The following is a 20,322-nucleotide window of genomic DNA, read 5'->3' as shown; positions in this document are numbered from 1 at the left end:
ACTCCCCGACCCCCCGCCACATCCAGCCCCTCTTGGACTTTGCCCACCAACCCCCACCCCTGGCCTAGGCTTACACAGCTCTTCATCTTCCTTCCAGCAACTCAATGCCATCATTGCAGCCTCTGCCTCTGTCAAGTCCTCTCAGAAGCTGAAGCAGATGTTGGAGGTGAGGAGAGGTTGTGGACGCAGGCACCAGTGGGCCTGGGGCCTGGGTGGAGGAAGGAGCCCGCGGGGCATGGCCTGACCTCCATGCATCTTTTGGACAGATCATACTTGCACTGGGGAACTACATGAACAGCAGCAAGCGAGGAGCTGTGTATGGCTTCAAGCTCCAGAGCCTGGATCTGGTAAGATGGTGGGGACAACCCAGGGCCAGGAAGCCTGAGGAGCCATGGTGTTCGGCCCTCTCTCACTGCTCCCTGCCCCCCTCTCTCAGCTGTTGGATACCAAGTCCACTGACAGGAAGATGACACTGCTGCATTTCATTGCACTGACCGTGAAGGAGAAATACCCAGACCTGGCCAACTTCTGGCATGAGCTACACTTCGTGGAGAAGGCTGCAGCAGGTAAGGGGAGCTTGGCCCAGTGAGCCTGCCCTCGTGTCTAGCCCAGGACAATCCCAGGAAGCTTAGGAGAGGGAACACTTTGGGTTCTTTGTTTCTGGCTTTTGTTATCTCCCTTCTGGCCACTTCAAAGCTTTCCCCTAGGGCCACGGGTAGGGGCTACCCCTGAGGGAGCCTTCCTGCAGGCACCCGCCTAGCCCAGCCCTTCCCACTTGGGTGCTGTGAGAGTAGGCAGAGGTAGGCAGCAGTGGCTCTTCATTCCCAAATCCCTCATGCTGGCCCCAGAGACTGCATTTCTCTGTGATACATGTCAAGAGCTTAGAAAAACCATAAAGCCCCCACAGACATAAGGCAGCTGTTATTTCTGCCCCACTCATGCAAACTGGTCCAAGCTTGAGGCAGTTCCATTTTGGAGACCAGCAGTCTCTCTGGCTTGCTTTCCTGTGCTGCCTTGCTCTTTGGGGTCATGAGCTCATAGCCCCCATTCCTTTTCCTTGCCTGTGAGAGCCCCGTAAGCTTGGTGTGCCCTTCTCTGTGTCCACCAGATGGCTCAGGAAGCAGAGGCAGGAGAACCTGCTTGCTGCAGTGGGGGTCGGGGTGGGGGGGTTGGACAGAATTCTGTGTAGCTCTGGGCTCGAAGGTGGGCATGGTGGCCCCTGGGTAGGCCTCAGCCCAGGCTCTGGTGACCACAGTGTCCCTGGAGAACGTGCTGCTAGATGTGAAGGAGCTGGGCCGTGGCATGGAGCTGATCCGGCGGGAATGCAGCATACATGACAACAGTGTCCTTCGGAATTTCCTCAGCACCAACGAAGGCAAACTGGACAAGCTCCAGCGTGATGCCAAGACAGCCGAGGTGGGCAAAGGGTGGAGGCAGGTGGGAGCAGTGTCCCTCCAAGTGAACTTTGTTCTGGTTCTTGAACCAAAGAACTTTTACCACATGGTTGGTTGGCTGGCTGTACGTGGTGGAGAAGGGGCATTGGCGGGGGGCGGGGTGGGTAGGAAGTTGCCCCTGGGGACATATTATAAGGAGCTTTGGGAGCCCCAGGCTCTCTTCCATCCCACAGGGCTTGGTTTTCCTCCTTTGGCCTTGAGCTCTGCTTTTTGTAAGCCTCTTGTCCCCAGTGGGGAGCCAGGCTTCTCTGCCAGGCTGATCCTCTGTCCACCCCTTCCCCAGGAGGCCTACAATGCAGTTGTGCGCTACTTCGGTGAGAGTCCCAAGACCACACCCCCTTCTGTATTCTTCCCGGTATTTGTCCGATTCATTCGTTCTTACAAGGTGAGCGGAAGAAAGGCTTTTCAAAAGGAGTTTGACTGCAAGAAAATTGGTAGGGGGAGGGAGGGCTGGGCTCCAAGTCCTCGGAGTCCTGGGAGGGAGCTATGGAAGCTGGCCACAGGCCTCTCAGCTGTGAACGGGTGGTCAGGGTGGGAGCCCAGGCCCTTCCTGTCATTGTTCGGAGCAGGAAGTGCCCCTCCAGAGGGTGGCCACCTGGGGTTGCTGGCCCCACTGCCACCCATTCTCCACCCTCTGTGTCAGCCCCTCCCCTCAAAGCCTGTGTGAGCCTCACCCCCCCGCCCAACTCCCATGGTTCTTAGGAAGCAGAACAAGAGAATGAAGCTAGAAAGAAGCAGGAGGAGGTAATGCGGGAGAAGCAGCTGGCTCAGGAAGCCAAGAAACTGGATGCCAAGGTGGGTGGGACCAAGAGCTGGGGCATGGCGGAGAGCACAGCAAAGGATTAGGAGGGGGTGGGGAAAGAGCTTGAGAGGTGGAAAACTGGAGCCCAGAGACCACCCAGAGGGTCCAAGCCTGGAGGATGGGGAGAGGGGCTTTGGGAGGGGATTCCTAGGCAATGATTGGGAGTGGGCTGCTGTATACAATCAAGGGCATCTTCAGACCTGCATCTCAGACCAGGAACCAGTCCCATGATAGGTTAATGATGACTCCCTTCCCCTTCACATGCTCGGCCCCAGACCCCGTCCCAGCGGAACAAGTGGCAACAGCAGGAGCTAATTGCAGAGTTGAGGAGGCGCCAGGCCAAGGAGCATCGGCCTGTTTACGAGGGGAAGGACGGTACCATTGAGGACATCATTACAGGTGGGGCCCTTGTCCTTCCCTTGGGTCTGGCCCACTAGGCCCAGCTCCCAAACTCCAACCCTACCCCTTTGGGCCCTCTTCCCACCCCATCCCCATGAGGCCTGACCACTGTGTCTCTTTCCTGGGCCACAGTGCTGAAGAGTGTCCCTTTCACGGCCCGTACTGCCAAGCGGGGCTCACGCTTCTTCTGCGATGCAGCCCACCATGATGAGTCAAACTGTTAACCCCCAAGACTGGGGCCCTTGACAGGTACTGGGCACCGCAGCTGTCCCCTCTGCATGCCCACCTCCCAGGACTCCTGCTGGGCCCACAGGCACCTCCTCCCCTGCATGACTTGGAATCATCCCCCGGCAGCCTTGCGGTGATGGGGGCACATACTTCTCTACTTGCATGCCCCATGCTCTGAGAACCATGGCTTGTCCCCTGCATGTGCCCTCAGGGAAGTGTTTTCTCTCCCACTAATGCTGTCCTGGCTTCTACTAAGACTCAAGGGGCAGGGAGTTTCCAGAGCAGGCAGGACCAGGCTACCACTTCTCATTGCTAAGGCTCCATTCCTGGGCCTGGGTATCCTTTGTGACTTGTGCCCCCTCCATCCCCATCATAATTGCTCTGGCAGTAGCTTCTGCCCAGGGGGGGTATTTTGTGATCCTTGACCTGTACCCTGATATTCAGTCTACCTGGGGTCTCTCCCCAGTTTCTGGCTATTGCTGAGTCTACTTTGTTTCTGCCACTGCCCAGTGGTCTCTAGTAACCCCCACCTGGTCCTCTGAAAATGCAGAGCCCTAGAAGTGTCCCTGATCATTCCCTCTACCTTCCTTTAAGCTTCTCCCTCATTGGCCTCATGGCTGGCTTTTCTTTGGCTCTGCCTGTGGGGCTGCTCCTAAAGAGACTGTTCTTCAGAGGGCGGGCCTGGCCCAGCCTCCCTGCCTGTTCACAGGCCTCCGTTTTTCCCACAGGCCTCCACCGCCAGCCCATTGTCGTTCGCCACCAAGCCAGGAGTGCCGCACCACCCAATGGCCCCCCTCGGGCTCCAGGCCCCCACTAAGGCCCTCTTGGTGGCAGAAGCAATTCAACTCTCAGAGTCCTGCAAGTCCAACCTGTGGACCTGGAGTCCTGGAATTGGCTGAGGGTGCAGCAGAGGGCTATGCTGCTTTCAACCCAGCATCCATCCCAGCACTCAGAGCTGCACGTGCCTGATGTCAATGTGGGCACTGGGTCTTTTGGGGCCTGACACTCCCCTGGTGCCTCTAGTACTGCACTTTGCCCCTCCAGGGTCTTCTTTTCCTGAAAGGTCACCAATGATCAACTCAGGGCTGGGAAAAATCATTTCTAGCCTGAGCCTATACAGGGGCCAGTAAGCCCTTGTCACTAGGCCAGAGGGACAAGAGGAGAAAGCAACTATCCCTTCTTTTTCCCTTCCTTTTTGCAGCTCCATGGTCAGCTGTGGTCTGGAAGTATCCAGACTTAGGGAGTACCTTACCAGTCTCAGATCATCTTTTACCAGGAGCAAGGCCCACCTAAGCCTGGGCCCCACCCAGCTGTGCCCTGGTGATAAGGGTAGAGGAAAGATGCCACGCTTACTGCCCTTGGCCCTTTCCACTCTAGGCTGACTCTGTTCTTGTCGAAGTGAGCAGAAGGGTAGAGGTTTTCCCTGCCCCTGCCCCTGCTCCAGGATAGCTAGAGAAAGGGTGTGACATCAGCATCCTCACTTCCTCTCCACTGCAAGGGTTTGTTTTGGCAGGGGGCAGGGGACATGGTGGTCTTAGCTATTTTCTTAGTCTCCTGCCAGTTTCTTCTCAGCCCCTGGAGGAGAATACAGGGAGCCACTTCTTTTTGTACATGTATCACCTCCCTTCTCTCGTGTACATAAATCCCAGACCTTCTTTCTCTCAACAAAGGCTTGAAGCACCAGGCCTGACTCTGTCTCCTTTTTCTGAGTGTGGGGACTAGGGTGGCCATTTGGCCTGACCTGAACCTTGGAGACGGAAAGGAGGCTGCTTGGAGCTGCCATCTGCTTGGGGGAGGTGAGCACAAGAGCCTGGGGAAGGGGAACCAGGCTGCGTGGGCTCCAACCACACAAAGGGAGGCTGGCCTGCCACGAGACACTAGTGCTCTCTGGTGGCCACGCATGCACCTGCCCAGTACTCAGCCTACCCAGCAGTATATGGAGAAGATAAAAGAGCCACTGGCCATGTTATAAATATTATTTAAAAAACAAAAACAAAACAAAACACACGTACACTGGGTCCCGGGGCTGAAGGAAGGAGTGGTAGAGCCCGAGGGCCCGGGCAGGCAGGAGCAGGCACTGGTGCTAGAGGGTAAGGACCCCACCTGTCACCAACCTGTCATTCTTCCCTAGAGGCCCCTTCTCACATTTCTCTACTGGCGCCACCCACCCCACACGGCACACCAATCTCTGGTCTGGGGCTGAGGGCAAGGACTGCACTAGTTGCCCAGGAAGTGGAGGACCCTAGAACACCACAAGCAACCTTGGGGGTGCCAGCAGTGGTGTGTTGGGGGTGGGGTTACTTGAGGAAGAGTGGACACAGACCAGACTAAGAAAGGAGTCTAGTGCAGATGGTGAGGGTGACCTAGGATCCACAGCCTCACACAGACCCAAGGCGGAGCAGCTCGTCGGGTCACTGGTGGTCATCCAGCTGCTGCAGGAGTGTCCGCCGCCGCCTTTCCAGCTCGCCCTCGCTCAGCTCACTTTCCGACGTGTCCCAGCCCGTCTGGTGGAGCAAAGGCACAGCTCACCCACAGCCTCCCCTGAGGGCCACAGAGGCCTGAAGAGAGTGCTGACTGGGTTGGGGTCAGGTGCCAGCCTCTCACCTTCTCCTTTTTGATTCCAAAAGCTGGGGAGCGGTTGGGGAGTTCTGCCCGCCGGAGCTCCCTGTCCTTGTCCTGTTCTGGTTCTTTCTCATCACTCTCCTTGCCAGCTTTCTCCTCAGGGTCTGTCTCACTCTCAGGACTGTTCTGTAAGAGCCCAGAGCCCGCCAGCTCAGTTCCTGTGAAGGACAGCCTGGGAGGCGGCTGAAGAGCTCTCTCAACATGGCAGGGCCCTGGGTAGAAGTCCCTTCTCTACGCACCGACTTGTGTCTTCTCTTCTTAGTTTTCTTTTTTGGTTTCTTGGCTTTCCGAAGGCCATGATCTAGGGATAGAAAATGCCCAGTAAGTCCCGTGGGAGGAGGGAAGGCAGGGTTCGTCCCTTTCTCTGCCACAGTCCTCATTCTTTAGACAGGGAGCTATCTGAGGAAGTGTCTGTCAGTCCAGTTTTCCTTCCTTCTCCCAGTTCCTGCCTGGGCAAGGATGGGACATTCTTCCTACCCGATCCACTCCACCTCCAACCTCAGGGCACTGGCTGGGCTCCCCGAGGGCCTTCCCTCATCTGAGTCAACTTCTCCAGCTCCCAACTGCTTACCTGATCCAAGGAGAAGGCGAGAAGATGGAGAACCCCGTCCTCCAAGGGCAGCACCCCCACTTTCAACCGAATCAAGTGAGGAAGAAGGCTCAGAGCCTGACTCCGAGGGGTTCCGCCTTCTCCGTTTGGGGGGTCGGAGAGACGGTGGGGGCAACTCCTCCTCTTCCGACTCAGAACCCTGGGCAGATCAGCAGATACGTGTCAGGCCACAGGTTCTCTGGCCTCCAGTAGCCCTCAAGTCTGGGAACTGGGGACAGAGAGGAGCATGCAGGGCCAAAGGAATTTTCAAATCTCACTCCAAGGGGAGGTAACATAGGGGAAAAACAAGAAAAGTGGTTCCTATTTCCCAAAGACAATCTAGCTTCCCTCCACATCCCTTCTGCCCACCAACTCACTGATGGCGAGTGGGAACGCTTTCGGTGGTGCTTCTTGCCCTTTCTGCCATGTTTTCGGCCTTTGGTGTGGAGGTGCTGGCATTCAGTCTGGTAGAAGCAAAAGGAGTGGTGAGGAAGGCACCAGGGTTAGCCCCAAGAACCCTGCACCCAAAAATCTGATTTTGCCTCCTCCTCTCAGGCTAGAGCCTCAGGCCTCTCCAGGACCACGTCAGACATCCCCTGGTTGTGCAGGGAAAGGAGAGCCCCAAGGGTAGGAGGCCACTGGGGTCTCTGTTGAGCTGTACTGGGTGTTCATAACAAGCCTGAGACAGGTGCAGGGGATCAGAAGCTCTGCCTTACCTCCAGTACCTGCAGGAACTCCCGGAAGAGCCGGATCCGCTCCGACTCCAGGGTGATCTGCTCAAAGGCTGAGTCGCACACAAAGCGCTCACGGACCTTGAACGGGAGAGCACTGCTGATCAGACCAGCCCCAGCACGGCACGGACACCGCCATGAGCACAGGGCAGGGCTGGGGCAGAGGAAGGAAGGGAGCTGAAGCTGGCCGCGAGCTGTGCTATGACTGGGGTGGGCCCTCAGTGGTGGAGAAGCACCGCTGCCGTCAGGACTGAGGGGGTGGTGTTTGGTGCCAGGCTACAGCCCTGACCTCTTCCCAGGCAGTGCCCAGCTCCAGAGCAGGCACGGCCTGCCTCAGCATGCTTCGGAAGGCAGCTTCCCTGCGCCGCATCCTTCGCGCCTCCTCCTTCTCGCGCTCTCTCTCCCGTGCCTCTGCTTTCTCCAGCAGCTGAGAACAGAAAGGACGCAGAACTGGGTCAGCCAAGAGGGTGGGTGCCCAGGCCCCACTCAAGCATACGAAAGGTCGAGGGAAGCTGGGGTCTGAGCTCCTGCTGCCATCCCCTGAACAGGGGGTACGGTCACACTGGGGCAGTGAACAAGAAGGAATGGAACAAGACAGAGGGATGAGTTAGAGAATGGAGCCCTGGCTACATCCCCGCCCTGCCCAGCCCCTCACACTATTGAAGGTCAGCTTGATGTTGCCTGCGTCCAGCGCAGCAGCCCTCTTGTCAAAGCTTATGACGTGAGCGAAGTCCTCAAAGGCTGTGTTCACCTCCACGCAGAAGCCCCGGTCCTGTGGGCACAGCGGTGCATGAAGCAGAGGCCAGCACGGGCCTGAACCCTGAAGCTGGCCTCCAGGGCTGGCAGAAGGTCAGACTACAGAATGCTCTAGAAGTCCCCCAGCCTCCAGAAGAGACCCGTGGGACTCAGATGCACTTCTGAAACCAAGCTGTCCAAGTCTTCACCATCTGATGATTAAGCCTCCCATGCCTGCCCTTGGTTTGGATGTCCCAGGAAGCTTGAGCGGGGGGAGCGCCGGATTGCATGGGGGGAGCAGGAGCAGGGTATGTGTGTGTGCCACGTCTCCTGACAAATGCCTGGGTTTCTCACAATTAATTCTTTGTTCCTTGGGCCTAAGGCCAGGCCCCAGCGGGGCCCTCCTGCTGCTCAATAACTTCTTTGCACTCTCAGTCAACACCTGCTGGCCCCATCCTCTGGCTCAATTCTGGAGTGCTTACTGTGTGCCAGGTACCATGTCGAGCACTTCACATACATTCTCTCTTAATCCTCAGTATGGAAATGTAAGCATAGCTCCAGGCCTCCCAATTTTACGTGGAAGGAGAAACCAAGGTTTAGAGAAACCAGAACACTTGTCCATGGTCTCACAGCCAGTATATGGCTGACTGAGAACTCCACCCCGGGTCCTTCTGGCACCAAACCCCAGAGATTGAAGCACTACGCCCATACAGACCCCTTAGTCCACAGGAGAAATAGAGGCCATGGGTGTGTATCTCCAGAACACTACTAAAAATTCCTCTCCTTCTTGAAGCACCCTGAGCCAGGATCAGGGCTTCACATCTATGCTTCGCAACACCTCAATAAAGCAGAGGCTTTGGAAAGTTATCTCACTTGGCCCATGTCAACCTGGTGAAAAGCAGAGCCCCTTGAGTTTGAGTCAGCTGGGGCACTGGCCCAGTCTCCTCCCCTTCCCTCCACACTGCACTTAACTTGCTCTGGCCTTCAGTCTATGCACTTTCTTTTAAGTTCTTATTTTAATTCCAGTTAGTTAACATGCAGTGTTGTATTACTTTACAGGTGTACAATACAGAGAGCATGCCTTTCTTGTTTATTCCAAGAGCACTTCCTCGACCCATGCTCCAGCCCTTCTTAAACGCACCAGTCTCTCTCTCTCAGGGACATGAAAGCTCCAATCTCACCTCTCCACTGGCTCCTTCCATCAAGCTCCTATCGCACTGTTACTGGGAACATCCTGTCCACCCTGCTCTTCCCTTCCTCAAGCTAACAACCTCTGCTGCTTTTCCTTTGGTTCAATCTTTAAATGCAGCACAAAAGAAAATGAATAAACATTTATTGGGCCTCCTATAAGCAAAACACTTACAAATATTATCACTTCTCACAACCGTGCACATAAATTATCCCTATTTTGCAGATGAGGAAACTGAGGCTCAGACATTCTATAACTTGCAGAGATCTCAACCAATTAACAGGCAGGAGTCACCTGACCCTAAGGTCTGTGTAGTACCTACTACACTACCCTCTTCACAGACACTACTTTCCTAAATGTGCTCGTATCTTCCTCATAGCCAACTCCAAGGGACCCTTCTCAGTCCTCATTTGACTGGTCGGTCCTTGCACCTCTGCTGCTCACTTCAATACTGCCCTCCAGTCTCTGACCTCTTTTAGTGCCTCTCTTGCATGTGCTTGTTTGCCTGGGAACAGCACTTAGTCTTTTCAATCTACACTGTCCCTAGCAATCTCAAACCCTACCTCCCTCCTGATTTCAGACCCATAATAGACTGGATGTTTTACAGAAACTTCAAATTCAACAGATCCAAAGAGAGTTCATTTCCTGTGAGCCACCCCCCTCCCCTCCCTTACCCCCCAACCCCCTTCCCTCATGGATCTCCCAGACCCAATCTTCTGGCTTCCAGCTGTTCCAAGTCCAAGGCTCTCTGTATTATCCTATGAGGTGAGAGGTGCCCTCGCAGTCTTCCAGGCTGGTGGATGACCACAGGGACTCCTGAGCTCCTCAGCCTTCCATAGGCAGGAGCCCAAAAAGGGGGAATAGGAAGGGGAACTATCTAAAGTGGCTTTTTTCTCAGGAGATGTGGTGAGATAGAACTCAGCGAGTACAGGACTCCTACAGGCCTGTCAGCAAGACCAGCTACTCTGTCACTAAAATGTAAGCATCCAATAAAATTTAGCTCTCCTGGGATTAAATATTTATACTTTACATGATAATCCTATTTAAAATACAGTATTTGCTTTATTTCTCCCTGCCCCGGGTTACTTTTGAGACGAACTCCCCAAATGGAATTTCTATTTTCTTCAGCCCTATTCCTCCTGAATCCTTACCAACGTTACCATCAAGCACCTCCACCAACTTGGACTCACTCCTTCTTTGCCCTCAGTTTCACACACACACACAAAATCTATCCAACCTACTTCTGAGTGACTCTATCTTACTGATTTTAAACTTCCTTGTTTTTCAACAGCAGAAATATTTTTTCAACAGAAATCTTACATAAAACCTCAATATATAAAAGAGAAGCTGCTGTACTTAGAGGAAGGAGCATAAAATCCCTCCCCTCACTCAGCTCCTCTTGCCTGTCCCAACGTGACCCTAAGGAAACTCAGGGCGTCTCAGAAACAGCTGGAGCACTACAGGTCTCCCTCACCTACTGTCCCTGCCGAGCTCGTCTCCCACCTAGGTGACCTCCTGTCTGGTCTCCCTGCCAGGAGAGACCTCCCTCTAACCCTGCCTCCAGAGTCCCATGCTGCTCTGACTTTTCTACCAAAGGGCCCCAACAGCAGGAGAGAGAAGGCTGGGCTGAGTCTGAAGAGGATGGCCCAAGCTCAAAATAGGTTTAGATCACTTGCCACTAGGACTTTCAGTGTCCTGAAGCTTCAAATACTGTCCCATCACCACCTATCCCTAAGGACACAAGCACGGAATCTGAGAGGAGCCACTCTACACTCACAGCCAGTAGCTCTTCCAAGACATCATCTGACCCTGGCTCCCTGTACCTTACAAGATAAAAACCCAAATTTCTTATTTTAGCATGTAAGGCATTTTATACATAGGGCTCTACTTCCAAACTGGGGTGTGTGGTTCCAGGGAAACAGGAAGCCACAGACCATATGGTATGTCTTACCTAATGGTAAGTAACTTTAAAACATTACGTGTTTTTTTTTTTTTTTTTTAAGAGAGAAATAATGTGGTATTAAGATGCAACACCTGAATCTGTAAAGCAAAACACAGGATTTCAAAGCAATGAGTGCACAGTGGGACATTCCTAGCTTTGGTCTCAGACCCTTGTCACCCAAGTACCAAGTTATTCCCCTCAGTAATTAGGTGTATGTTGGTAAAAACTCCCGTTTTTTAGATGAGGAAACTGAGGCTGAGGGAGGTTAAATAGGCTGCTGAAGGTCACACCACTAATAAGTGGTCTGCCTCCAGTGCTGCTCCTAACTGCTGGGCATACTGCCTCCCCAGAGTATTTGCACGTTCTTGACTTCCACAAAGAAATATACTTTCTCTGACTGAAACCCCCCAGGTGCCCCAATAATCCATATTTTTACAGGAAGCTGAAGACTCAGATTTCTATGTCCAACCTCCCAATTTTAAAATATTAGCAACAAATTCAAAAGTTTTCTAAAACAGTACAGGCCAGAAGGAACACATCTGTGAGCTACCAGTTTATGATCAGCTGTGGCCCTTGTTCCTCTAACCTGCCACGGCCTCTCCACTCCCTTGCCTCTGCTCCTGTAATATCCTATGCCCAGGACCTCCATCCTTCTCCACCTACTTGTTCTTAAAGGTATAGTTCAAATGTCAGTTCTCTGGACATTTGTCTCTATAACAGCACTTGCCCCTCTGTATAATAGGTGTCATGTCTATCTTCCTATTGGGCCATGCGCTCCTTATACACAGAAATTGTATCTTACTTAAATTTCTGTGTCCCCAATGCACAGTAAGGGATCAGAGTAGATATCTGCTGAACTGAGCTCCAATGCTCCTGCAAAACAGGACTTATCAGGAAGTCCTGTCCAGAGAGTGTGCCCTGCACCCAGCCTTCATCCACCCAAAATGCCAGGCCTCCCTCACCTTAAGAATGTCCTTAATGATCTTCTTCTCATCATGGAATCGTGCCTTCAACTCCTCCACATAGAACTTGAACAAGTCCAGAGGGGTGGNCTGGAAGCCAGGCTAGAGAAGGGGGAGCCTGGCTGCCTTACCCGGCTGGCCCAGCATGTTGGCAAAGCGGACGTCAGTGCTGACCGCTGGGTACAGCTCCATCCAGGTGGACATAGAGTGCAGCTGCCCTGTCTCGTGCAGCTCATCCAGGAAGGTCTGAGCAGGGAGAGGCCAGTTACAGGGAGAGTGAGACAGGGAGAGACACAGAGCCAAAGATTCGAGGAAGAGAGGAGATGGTAGGGAGAGGCAGGAACAATCCAGATTGAGGAAATGCAGGCAAAGGAGGCAGAGATGAAGAGATACAGATGGACAGGCAGAGAGCAATGCAAATGGAGAGAATGTAAATACAAACAGGAACAAACTAAAATGTGAGCAGAAGCTGGGCTAGAAGGCAGAGAAATAGAAACTTGTCTGCAGCATGTTCTTCCTGTAGTCTGCTTTCAGCTTCCCAAAGTGATACATCTCAGTAATCCCCCACCCCTGCCCCCCACCACCACTGCCACCTCCAAGCTGGGGGACAAGCTAGCTATGCCTATCTGGCTCCCTATCAAAGGGAAATGAACTTGGCCAAGCTGCCAACCTGTGCCTTTAGGGTGCTCTCTGCTGGCAGTTTCTGGGTGGTGCATATATCTAGTCTCCCTAGAGGAGAGAGGAGACGGTAGGGAGAGAAAGGCCTAGGGTTGAGGGTACACAGCAGGAGCAGAACTGCAGGCACAGAGAGGCCTTGCAGAGGTGGGACAGGAAGAGGCATAGATGAAACAGGAGGCCTAGCCGAGAGGAGGCAGGGTGTGGGCAAAGAGGTCCAGGGCAGAGCAGAATTCCAATCCAGCGGGCAAAAGATACCTGGAAGGCCTCCCGGTTCTTGCGTTGCTGACGCCGCTCCCGAAGGCGGGCCCGCTCCCGCTCCTCCTCCTCCTCCCTCTCCAAAGCTCGGATGTGCTCCTCAAAGCAGATCAGTGCATCTTCCTTGTCCATGTCTAAATGCAGGGGGGAGGCTCAGCCTGTACGGCGCCAGTGGGACACCCTCACAGGCAGCCTCAGTGTTCAGGGATGCTGCCTTGGTAGATGCTAGGATAGCCCAGGGTGGTGGGCAAGAGGGCCAGAGGGCTATGTGGGAGAGCTACTGGAACGGTGGTTCTGGAGGAGGGTTCATTAATGTAAAAGGAAAAAAATGAGGATGTATTCAGCTCTTGTGAATTCAGTTACTGGAAGTAATGATATGAAACCAGCAATCTCAGAATCTGAGGTTTTATGTTCTACGGAACTGGGAATCAGTCAGGCTTTGATGCAAGTTCAGAAGATAAACTTCTGATATCGCCAGTGATTACAGGCCAACAACAGCTCCCTATAACACATGTGACTGGTTAAGGCCCACGGTGCCATGATAGTTTAAGACCGTATTCACATGAGTTATAAAAACCATCGTCTCTTCGTCTTCTGACACCTATCCTAGAGCTCTTCCTCCAAAGACACACAATGTCCAGGTCAACAGTGGACACCAGAGGGAGGGAGGGAGGGAGTGACTCGGCATTCTCGCATCTCCAATCTGGAGAGTGGGGTCCCAGGCCAGTAAGGAAAGGGGAAGGGACAGGTGGGAGTGGAGACCCGAGCTTACTCTGCAGCTGGTGGTCCTGAGCAAAGCTGGGGTTATCCATGAGGTACTGCTGGGCCTGCGACCATGTGGTTTGGAAGTTGACACTACTCATCCCATCCAGGATGCTCTTCAGGGCCTGGATGTTGCGACGTCGGAGCTGCTTGGCCTGTTCCTGGGGAGCCACAGGGTCAGGATCAGGGTAAGGCAGGACAGGTCAGAGCTACTTAAGTGGGCCTGGGCAGAGGAGCATTCGGGGAAAACAGGTAGCAAAGGCACCCTAGGAGGGCCTGATTCCAAACTTCATGCTCCCAGATAGGGGAAGGAGTATAGTTTACAGAACAACCCCTCATAGATGCCTTCCTGCCCTCCCACACCCAGGCTACAGGCCCAGGCCAGAAACAGGGAGATGTGCAAGTGCCATACCAGCTTCTGTGTAAGGAGCTGGGACCCTGGGGCAGTGGAGAAATGATGGCCAGGGTCCATAAGGATGCAAAGACATGAACAGTGTGAAGTGAGACGGGCTGATGGGATACAGTCAGTGACTGTTACCTTCTCCTTCTTGGCCAGGAAGAAGAGGACATCATCATAAACCTCTTTTCGATCCCTCTCAGGGACCACAGCCCACACCTCCAGCTCCCCAAAGGTCTGTTCTGCCCGCCTGTGGAGTATATGGGCCATGGGTAGGCAGGCAGGGAACAGAGACCCTGGGCCCGTGTGTTCTCAGGGTTCCCAGGCCCCACCCCAGCCCGGCCCCCTGACCGGTAGCGAGTGGTAGAGGTCATGCGTTCGTGCTGCTCCAGGAAATGCTGCAAGGTCTGCTTGGCCTCCTTGGCCCTTAGCCGGGCCTCTTCCTTCTCCTCCTTCTCCCGCTGCGCCTTGTAGGCATTGAATGCCTGCTTTTTCTCACTCAGTTTGGGCAAGGCACTGGGGTGGAGAGGGTGGGAGTGGGGTGGGGAAAGAGGAGTCAGCCTAAACCACCCAGCACAGCCACTGAGCAGGGTCATGGCACACAGAACTGAGTGAGGGGTCCATGCATGGGCACAGCAGGCTGCAAGGAGGCAAGATGGGTGTCTGGGATGAGGGGAGGGGTGGGAGGTGGTGAGGGGAAGACTGGGCTCCAAGACACCGCTAACACTGGGCCCTTTTGCTCAAGGTGCAGTCAGGCCTCCACCCTTTCCAGCCCCCTCACCCCAATTAATTCAATTCAAATCAATTCAATTCAACAAGCATTTATTGAATGTCTCATATCAGATACCTTTCCCCTCCTCCTTCTGGAGGCCCTCCAGCTTCTTTCCCCTATACCCTTGCCCTTCTACTGCTCTCCTGACTCGGGCCCGCTTGGGGCCTGAGTATTGAGCTGGGCTTCTCAGAGAGGCCCTGGCCCCGCTGCTCTCACAAACACGGTCTGGAGGGCCTGGCTCCCTCTGCCCAGGCCTACCTGTAACGGGGGTCGGTGACCACCATCTTCATGGCCTGTTCCCACGAGGCGTTGGAGGGGACAGCCTAGAATGGAGCAGGCAGGAGTCATGGGGCCTGCCCTCCTCCAGCCCCCTCCAGGCCTACCCTGGGAGCCCCACCCCCGCACCTTGTCCCTCAGCAGCTCCTTGAAGGCCTGCTTTGCCTTTTCCCGGTTGCTCCAACTGAGGCCAGACCTCTCTGGTTCTGGCTTTGATTCCTCTTCCTCCTGCTGTGGTGGCTGATGCTGTCCAGCAGCACTGGGGGGCAAAGGGGACTCAGCCACAGCATCTCCCAGTCCCCAGTTTCAGTGCTCTATGTGATCAGCAACATGCCACCCTCTCCTGGCTCCCCAGAACAGCCCTTTTCTGCCCTTCTAAGGCCAAGCCCAGATCTTCATACCCTTCCCAAGAGGCCTGGCAGAATTCAAGGGTTGAACCAGGTTGGGAGCTTGAGGCCAGTATCTGGAATGCCTCAGGGGGCAGCCCTCACCTGCTGGGGCCCTCCTCCGGCTGCTGCAGAAACCCCTGCTCCACAGGCTGGGCAGCCTCTGACATATCACAATCTTCACTGCCACCTGGCTCAGGCTCTAGAAGGCCCATAGGCATAGGGGTGGGGCCAGGCGGCACAGGTGGGGGCTCAGGCTGGGGCTGAGGTGGCTGCGGCTGCAGTATCTGTGGCTGTTGCTGCTGCTGCTTCCTATAGATGAGCCAGAAGGGCAGTGTCCACAAGTAGAGCAAAGACAGGGAGAGTCAGAGACCAGCTGGTCTCTATCCTGCGAAGGACTGGGGCTGGAGCAGACCACTCCACAAGGAGACTGAGAGCTGGCTCTTCCACAGAGTAGGGATCATGGAGAGAGGATCCACTCCCACCCCTCAGGTGGCCCCAAGTTTGGATGGATAGGTGGGCAAGTCACTCACCCTGCAGCCTCTTGTTTGACTAAAGCTGCAATGGGAAAAGACAACGTGGTCACAGGGTGGCAAGTGCCACCCCCCACAACCGCAGCACAGGCCCACCCCCTCCTCACCCTCCAGGTCATCCAGGTCCTTGGGCCGGGTCCAGCGAGACTCCTTACTCTGGTTGTTATAGTAGTAAGGTTTGCCCGTGTCTGACTTGTACTCTTTCCAGGGACACTGAGACAGCAGCAACTGCAAGAGGATGGGCAGAGGACATCAGTGGACTGGGCAAGTCCTCTAGCCACAGGTGGGGGAGCTACGGGGATCCAGTGAATAGAGGACATGGGAGTTTTTAGTTACCACCTGGCCTGGCTCAACATGGGGGATGGCAGACTTCCTGAGACCCTAGGGAATTTGGGGGGTGGTCAGGGATCTTGGGATCAGAGGAACCATGTGTATGATTAAAGATTCAGGGGAGGCCAAGAACTTGAAAGGGCCAGGGCAGCTGAAAGGAAGGGCCAGAAAGCGCCGCTCAGGACCTCTGCCTTGGACTTGAGCACGCTGGGCTTCTCCCACACGGACTGCTTGTCGTCAGCATTGTAGTAGTAGATACGGCCATCAGGGGCCACATGCTCACTCCACAGAGCCCTCTGGGGAGGGGGGAGCACAGAATGATGGTCAAGGTTCCGTTCCCAAAGCTTCTCCTCCTCACCCCAAAGATTTAACCATCAGCCCCCCAACTTTCAGCCTTTCAACCCAGAGACCCCTGAGCTGGAAGAACTCACCGGAGGGCCTGTCCCAGCCACAGCAGCTAGAAAAGAAGCCAAAGGAAACATTAAGTCCTTGCTCCAACCCCCCATCTTATCCCACCTATTCCTCCCTTGCTCCATCCCCAATAAATATCCCCTGGTCCCATCAACATCCCAGGCTCCCTGGCATCCCAACAGGCATGATCCAGGGTGGGCTCTAGTCCATGGTCCCCTCTCCCCTGTACCCCCCAACCTCCGAGCCTGGGGTGAGCAGACCCCCAGAAGACTCACAGCTGGCTGTGTCCGCACCTGGAGCCGTCTGCCGAAGAAAGAGGAGGGGGAAGGGTTGGGGCCAAGCCCAGTGGCCCCCAGGACCCAGGCCATGGGGGATGAAGAAGCAGGCCAGGCCAGGATCCATGTGTCCTGCTCCCAGGGACCTCTGCTCCCTAAACAGGCATCCCCCACCCTCTGGGGCCGTGGCTCTAGGGCCCTAAGGGGAACTGCATAGGAGCTCTGTTGTTTTCCTCAGGTGAGAGTATTTTGTTGAGTCAACCTCTGAGACCCCTCTGCCACAGTGGATGCCAAATGCTACATCCTACCCAGGCTCTTCTACACTGAGCAATGGCACAAGAAGGTATGGTGGGATCCCCAGGTGCTGTTGCTTCCTTCAGCGACAAAGAAGATGTGAAGAGGGACTGTATTCAAGAGCCCACAGTGCTAGCTCTGCAAGAGTAGTGTCAGCCATCAATGTGTTCCTTAAGGGAGCTGGGCACAGTGAGGAATAACAAGAGAGAAAGTACATGCCATTGGGGATGAATGAGAAATTAGAAGAGCAGAGTACATGGCTGGAGAGGAGGACCTGAATCCGGGGAGTGCTGACAGGACCAGGGTGGATCCAATGAGAAGAGGGAAGGAATGGAGGCCATATCCCTGTACGCCAAGTCAGACCCACAGGGCTGCAGTGCAGAGCCTGCTTCCTGCTGGCCCCCAGTGCTTACCGCTGCGGTGACAGGCACCGCTGGCATCAGCATTCCTGGCATCATGGGAGGTACCATTCCTGGTATCTAGGGATACAAAGAATACAAAAACCAGCTACCAAGGTGAGGGCAGGCATGGGCTAGGCAGGCTCCTGAGAGATTCCATTTGGGGCCATGACCTTCACATGGGCACTCCCTCAGACAATCCCCAGGTTCTGGGCTCTCAGCTTACCTAGAGAGTGTTCTCCAGTCATTCAGCAGACAAATACTCATGGCCCTAGCTAAAGCTCCCTCTCTTCTCCCCTTATTTTCTGAAGTCCAGATGCCCACACTCCACCCTCCCCCAGCTAGGCTCACAGGTTTCTGAGGCACTGGTGCAGGAGAGAGGATTACCTGTGTGAGGGGTGGTGGCGCCCCCATCGGTGGAAGCATTGGGGGCATGATGCCAGGTGGCATTGGGGGGATGGCTGGTGGTCTCTGACTCATGGGAGGTAGTCCCATCGGAGGAAAGGGTGGGGGGATTCCTGGAGGGGGCATCTGGAAATGAGGAAAGGAAGGGATACTGAGCAGAAAAGGCACTGCCTTGACCTATCAGGGAATATCCACTTGTTTCCCACCCCTCTCGACCCTCCACCCCGGCTCTGAGGCAATTTCGAGGCTTTTGTTTGAGAAGCACAAAGCATGAAACTGCCTGCTCCTCACCACTGANGGGGGGCTGGGTCTTCTGGGTCTAACAAGCAAGCACACAGCTTCTTCAGAGATAGTGAAGGGAGAGGGAAAAGGGGCGTGTAACTGCTGCCAGACCATGGCTGGAAGGCTCCACCTCTTCGCCAACTCTCCCCAAAGAGGCCTCTCAGAGGAAGGGCCAAAAGGCAGGACTCCAGGTACCCAAATCCCCCAGTCCCCTGCCTCCCAGCCCTTTTTCTCCAACTCTGTGACCACCAGCCACTATTTCAGTCTGCCTTCTGTGGCATATTGAAAGAACAGAAATAAGGAGTAGTGAAAGAGAAAGGCAGCCTGCCACGCCCTCACACTAGCAGGGTCTTTTCCCTTCCACTTCTACCCTAGCCCCACCGCATCCCAAAGACAAAAAGACAAAGGGGGAGCTGGCAACTTTATGGACTGGGAGCTTAAGAGCAGCTCATCCCACCCCAATGCCCAAGCAACACCACCCCTTTATCAAGGACAGCGGAGGGGGCATTACACAAAACCGTGCTGGCGATGCAGCAGCAGTGCTAGGGACTGGGGAGCTGGGGGTTGCAGGCTGGAAAAGCCAAGCCCAGGGAAAGACATGAAACTTACGAAGGGTGGTGGCATCATGGGGGGCCCCGGTGGGAAGGGGGCAGGCGCTGCTGGGGGCCGGGGACCAGAATCGGGAACCGACTGTTGAGGGAGAGAAAAGTCATAGGACCCAGGATGGGCAAAGAGATGGGCTTTCGCAGAAGGGAAGCAGAGCGGTGAGGATGAAAAAGGAGCACAAAGTTCAGAGAAAGAGTCTCCTGGCCCACTTTCCTGCCCACACCCAGCTCTGAGCCCTGGCTAGGTCTGTTCTCTTCCACCAGCCAAGAGCCAGCGGGCCTTGCCCCTTCGGTAGTCATCTTTAGGGGCACCTGGGTGGCTCAGTTGGTTAAGCGTCAGACTTCATGATCTCACAGCTTGTGAGTTCAAGCCCCGTGGCAAGCTCTCTGCTGACAGCTCAGAGACTGGAGCCTGCTTCAGATTCTGTTTCCCTCTCTCTCTGCCCCTACCCTGCTCATGCTGTCTCAAAAAAAATAAACATTAAAAAAAATTTTTTTTAAAGTCATCTTTATTTTGCCATAGCCACAGAAAAGATGGAGGCAGCTGTACCACAGGCACAGACTAGCTCTTCCCAAGGCTTTTCATCCATTCTCCTGTCTGTGGACAAAGGCTGAGCCTCCCTCATACCTTAAACAGAGGTCTCGCATTCCCAAAGTATCCAGGGAGGAAGTGACCTCTTTTCCTGTCCCCCTACCTGAATTCACCCAGTTAGGTTCAACCCCAAAGCCCTCTAGACAAAGTCACTATACCTTCATAAGCACTAGCCTCCTTCTTTCTTCACTGCCATCCTCCTACAACTGGCCTCATCTTTAGTCACTCGCTTACTCTTTGAGACCTCCCACTCCCAATCACCCCCTCCTCTTCAGCTCTACTCCCCCTCCCCTATAGGTCCCAAATCCATCTCCCTGCGGCTGAGACTTTGAACAGCCTAGGTCTCCCTGCCCCACACCTACTGGCTGTCACATCCCATCCTTCAGTTGTTGGTTTAAATATCACCTACTCTAACAAGACTTCCTGACTATTTAAAGCAGATCCTTCCCATTTATTCTCTGATTCCCTTCTAAGTATCTTGGTGTGTACACAATTTTGTAATTATTATTACTATTTCCCCTTACTAAAGTATAGTTAACATTCCATAAAGGCAGGGATCATGTCTGACTTTTTGAAAGCTGGACTCCTGGTACCTGATAGTGTCTGGCACATAATGGGTACTCAATAAATATTGAATGAATGCAAGAAGGAACAAATGAAGGAACAAACACTCCCAATTCTAAAAATTCATCCTATAGATACAGCCTCACATGGCCAAAATGATGAATGTACATTTCTATTCCAGCATTATTTGTAAAAACAGATTGGAATCAGCCCAACTATCCATCACTAGGTAACTATGAAATTATATACAAACATACAATGGAATACTATGCAGTCATAAAAAAGAATGAAGATACTCATTGTCTGGATAGGACCAATCTCTAGGATACATTAATAAGTGGGGAGGGGGTTGTTTGTATGAAGATTGGAGAGAAAAGATGACATCCAAGAAATCAGTAGAAGGGGGACAGAAGTGGAAAGGGAAACTTCTTGCTGTATGTATGCCCTTTTGTAA

At 54.0% G+C, this 20,322-nt stretch overlaps 2 protein-coding genes across 6 annotated transcripts in view; one reads left to right on the top strand and one right to left on the bottom strand.

The window, feature by feature from the left end:
• Nucleotides 1–4,566, top strand: part of FMNL3 (formin like 3) — a 54,639-nt gene extending 50,073 nt beyond the window's left edge. For 3 of the 5 annotated variants that reach the window (XM_077753335.1, XM_077753334.1, XM_077753332.1), the window contains 9 exons: nucleotides 98–166; nucleotides 267–347; nucleotides 437–566; nucleotides 1,256–1,416; nucleotides 1,738–1,839; nucleotides 2,157–2,249; nucleotides 2,532–2,655; nucleotides 2,788–2,904; nucleotides 3,612–3,698. In XM_077753335.1, the coding sequence (XP_077609461.1) occupies nucleotides 98–166; nucleotides 267–347; nucleotides 437–566; nucleotides 1,256–1,416; nucleotides 1,738–1,839; nucleotides 2,157–2,249; nucleotides 2,532–2,655; nucleotides 2,788–2,879 (852 nt within the window). In that variant the 3' untranslated portion in view covers nucleotides 2,880–2,904; nucleotides 3,612–3,698. Of the gene's footprint in view, nucleotides 1–97; nucleotides 167–266; nucleotides 348–436; nucleotides 567–1,255; nucleotides 1,417–1,737; nucleotides 1,840–2,156; nucleotides 2,250–2,531; nucleotides 2,656–2,787; nucleotides 2,905–3,611 lie in introns of all 5 variants that reach the window. The other 2 variants (XM_077753336.1, XM_077753333.1) reach the window with 1 other exon arrangement.
• A 278-nt stretch (nucleotides 4,567–4,844) lies between these two features.
• The window catches only part of PRPF40B (pre-mRNA processing factor 40B), a 20,513-nt gene continuing 5,035 nt past the window's right edge, over nucleotides 4,845–20,322 (bottom strand). The window contains 24 exon segments of the mRNA XM_077753331.1: nucleotides 4,845–5,387; nucleotides 5,488–5,631; nucleotides 5,745–5,806; nucleotides 6,077–6,254; nucleotides 6,472–6,558; nucleotides 6,811–6,906; nucleotides 7,115–7,252; nucleotides 7,481–7,597; nucleotides 11,654–11,899; nucleotides 12,587–12,720; nucleotides 13,359–13,509; nucleotides 13,887–13,995; nucleotides 14,097–14,261; nucleotides 14,776–14,840; nucleotides 14,923–15,052; nucleotides 15,285–15,491; nucleotides 15,713–15,737; nucleotides 15,820–15,940; nucleotides 16,228–16,338; nucleotides 16,474–16,499; nucleotides 16,729–16,756; nucleotides 17,436–17,501; nucleotides 17,808–17,951; nucleotides 18,717–18,797. Of these exon segments, the coding sequence (XP_077609457.1) occupies nucleotides 5,295–5,387; nucleotides 5,488–5,631; nucleotides 5,745–5,806; nucleotides 6,077–6,254; nucleotides 6,472–6,558; nucleotides 6,811–6,906; nucleotides 7,115–7,252; nucleotides 7,481–7,597; nucleotides 11,654–11,899; nucleotides 12,587–12,720; nucleotides 13,359–13,509; nucleotides 13,887–13,995; nucleotides 14,097–14,261; nucleotides 14,776–14,840; nucleotides 14,923–15,052; nucleotides 15,285–15,491; nucleotides 15,713–15,737; nucleotides 15,820–15,940; nucleotides 16,228–16,338; nucleotides 16,474–16,499; nucleotides 16,729–16,756; nucleotides 17,436–17,501; nucleotides 17,808–17,951; nucleotides 18,717–18,734 (2,661 nt within the window). The 5' untranslated portion in view covers nucleotides 18,735–18,797 and the 3' untranslated portion in view covers nucleotides 4,845–5,294.

This window comes from Crocuta crocuta, unplaced genomic scaffold, assembly GCF_008692635.1.
Source record: "Crocuta crocuta isolate KB4526 unplaced genomic scaffold, BGI_CrCroc_1.0 scaffold30, whole genome shotgun sequence".
NCBI lineage: Eukaryota > Metazoa > Chordata > Mammalia > Carnivora > Hyaenidae > Crocuta > Crocuta crocuta.
This window is presented reverse-complemented; position numbering and strand designations above follow the sequence as displayed.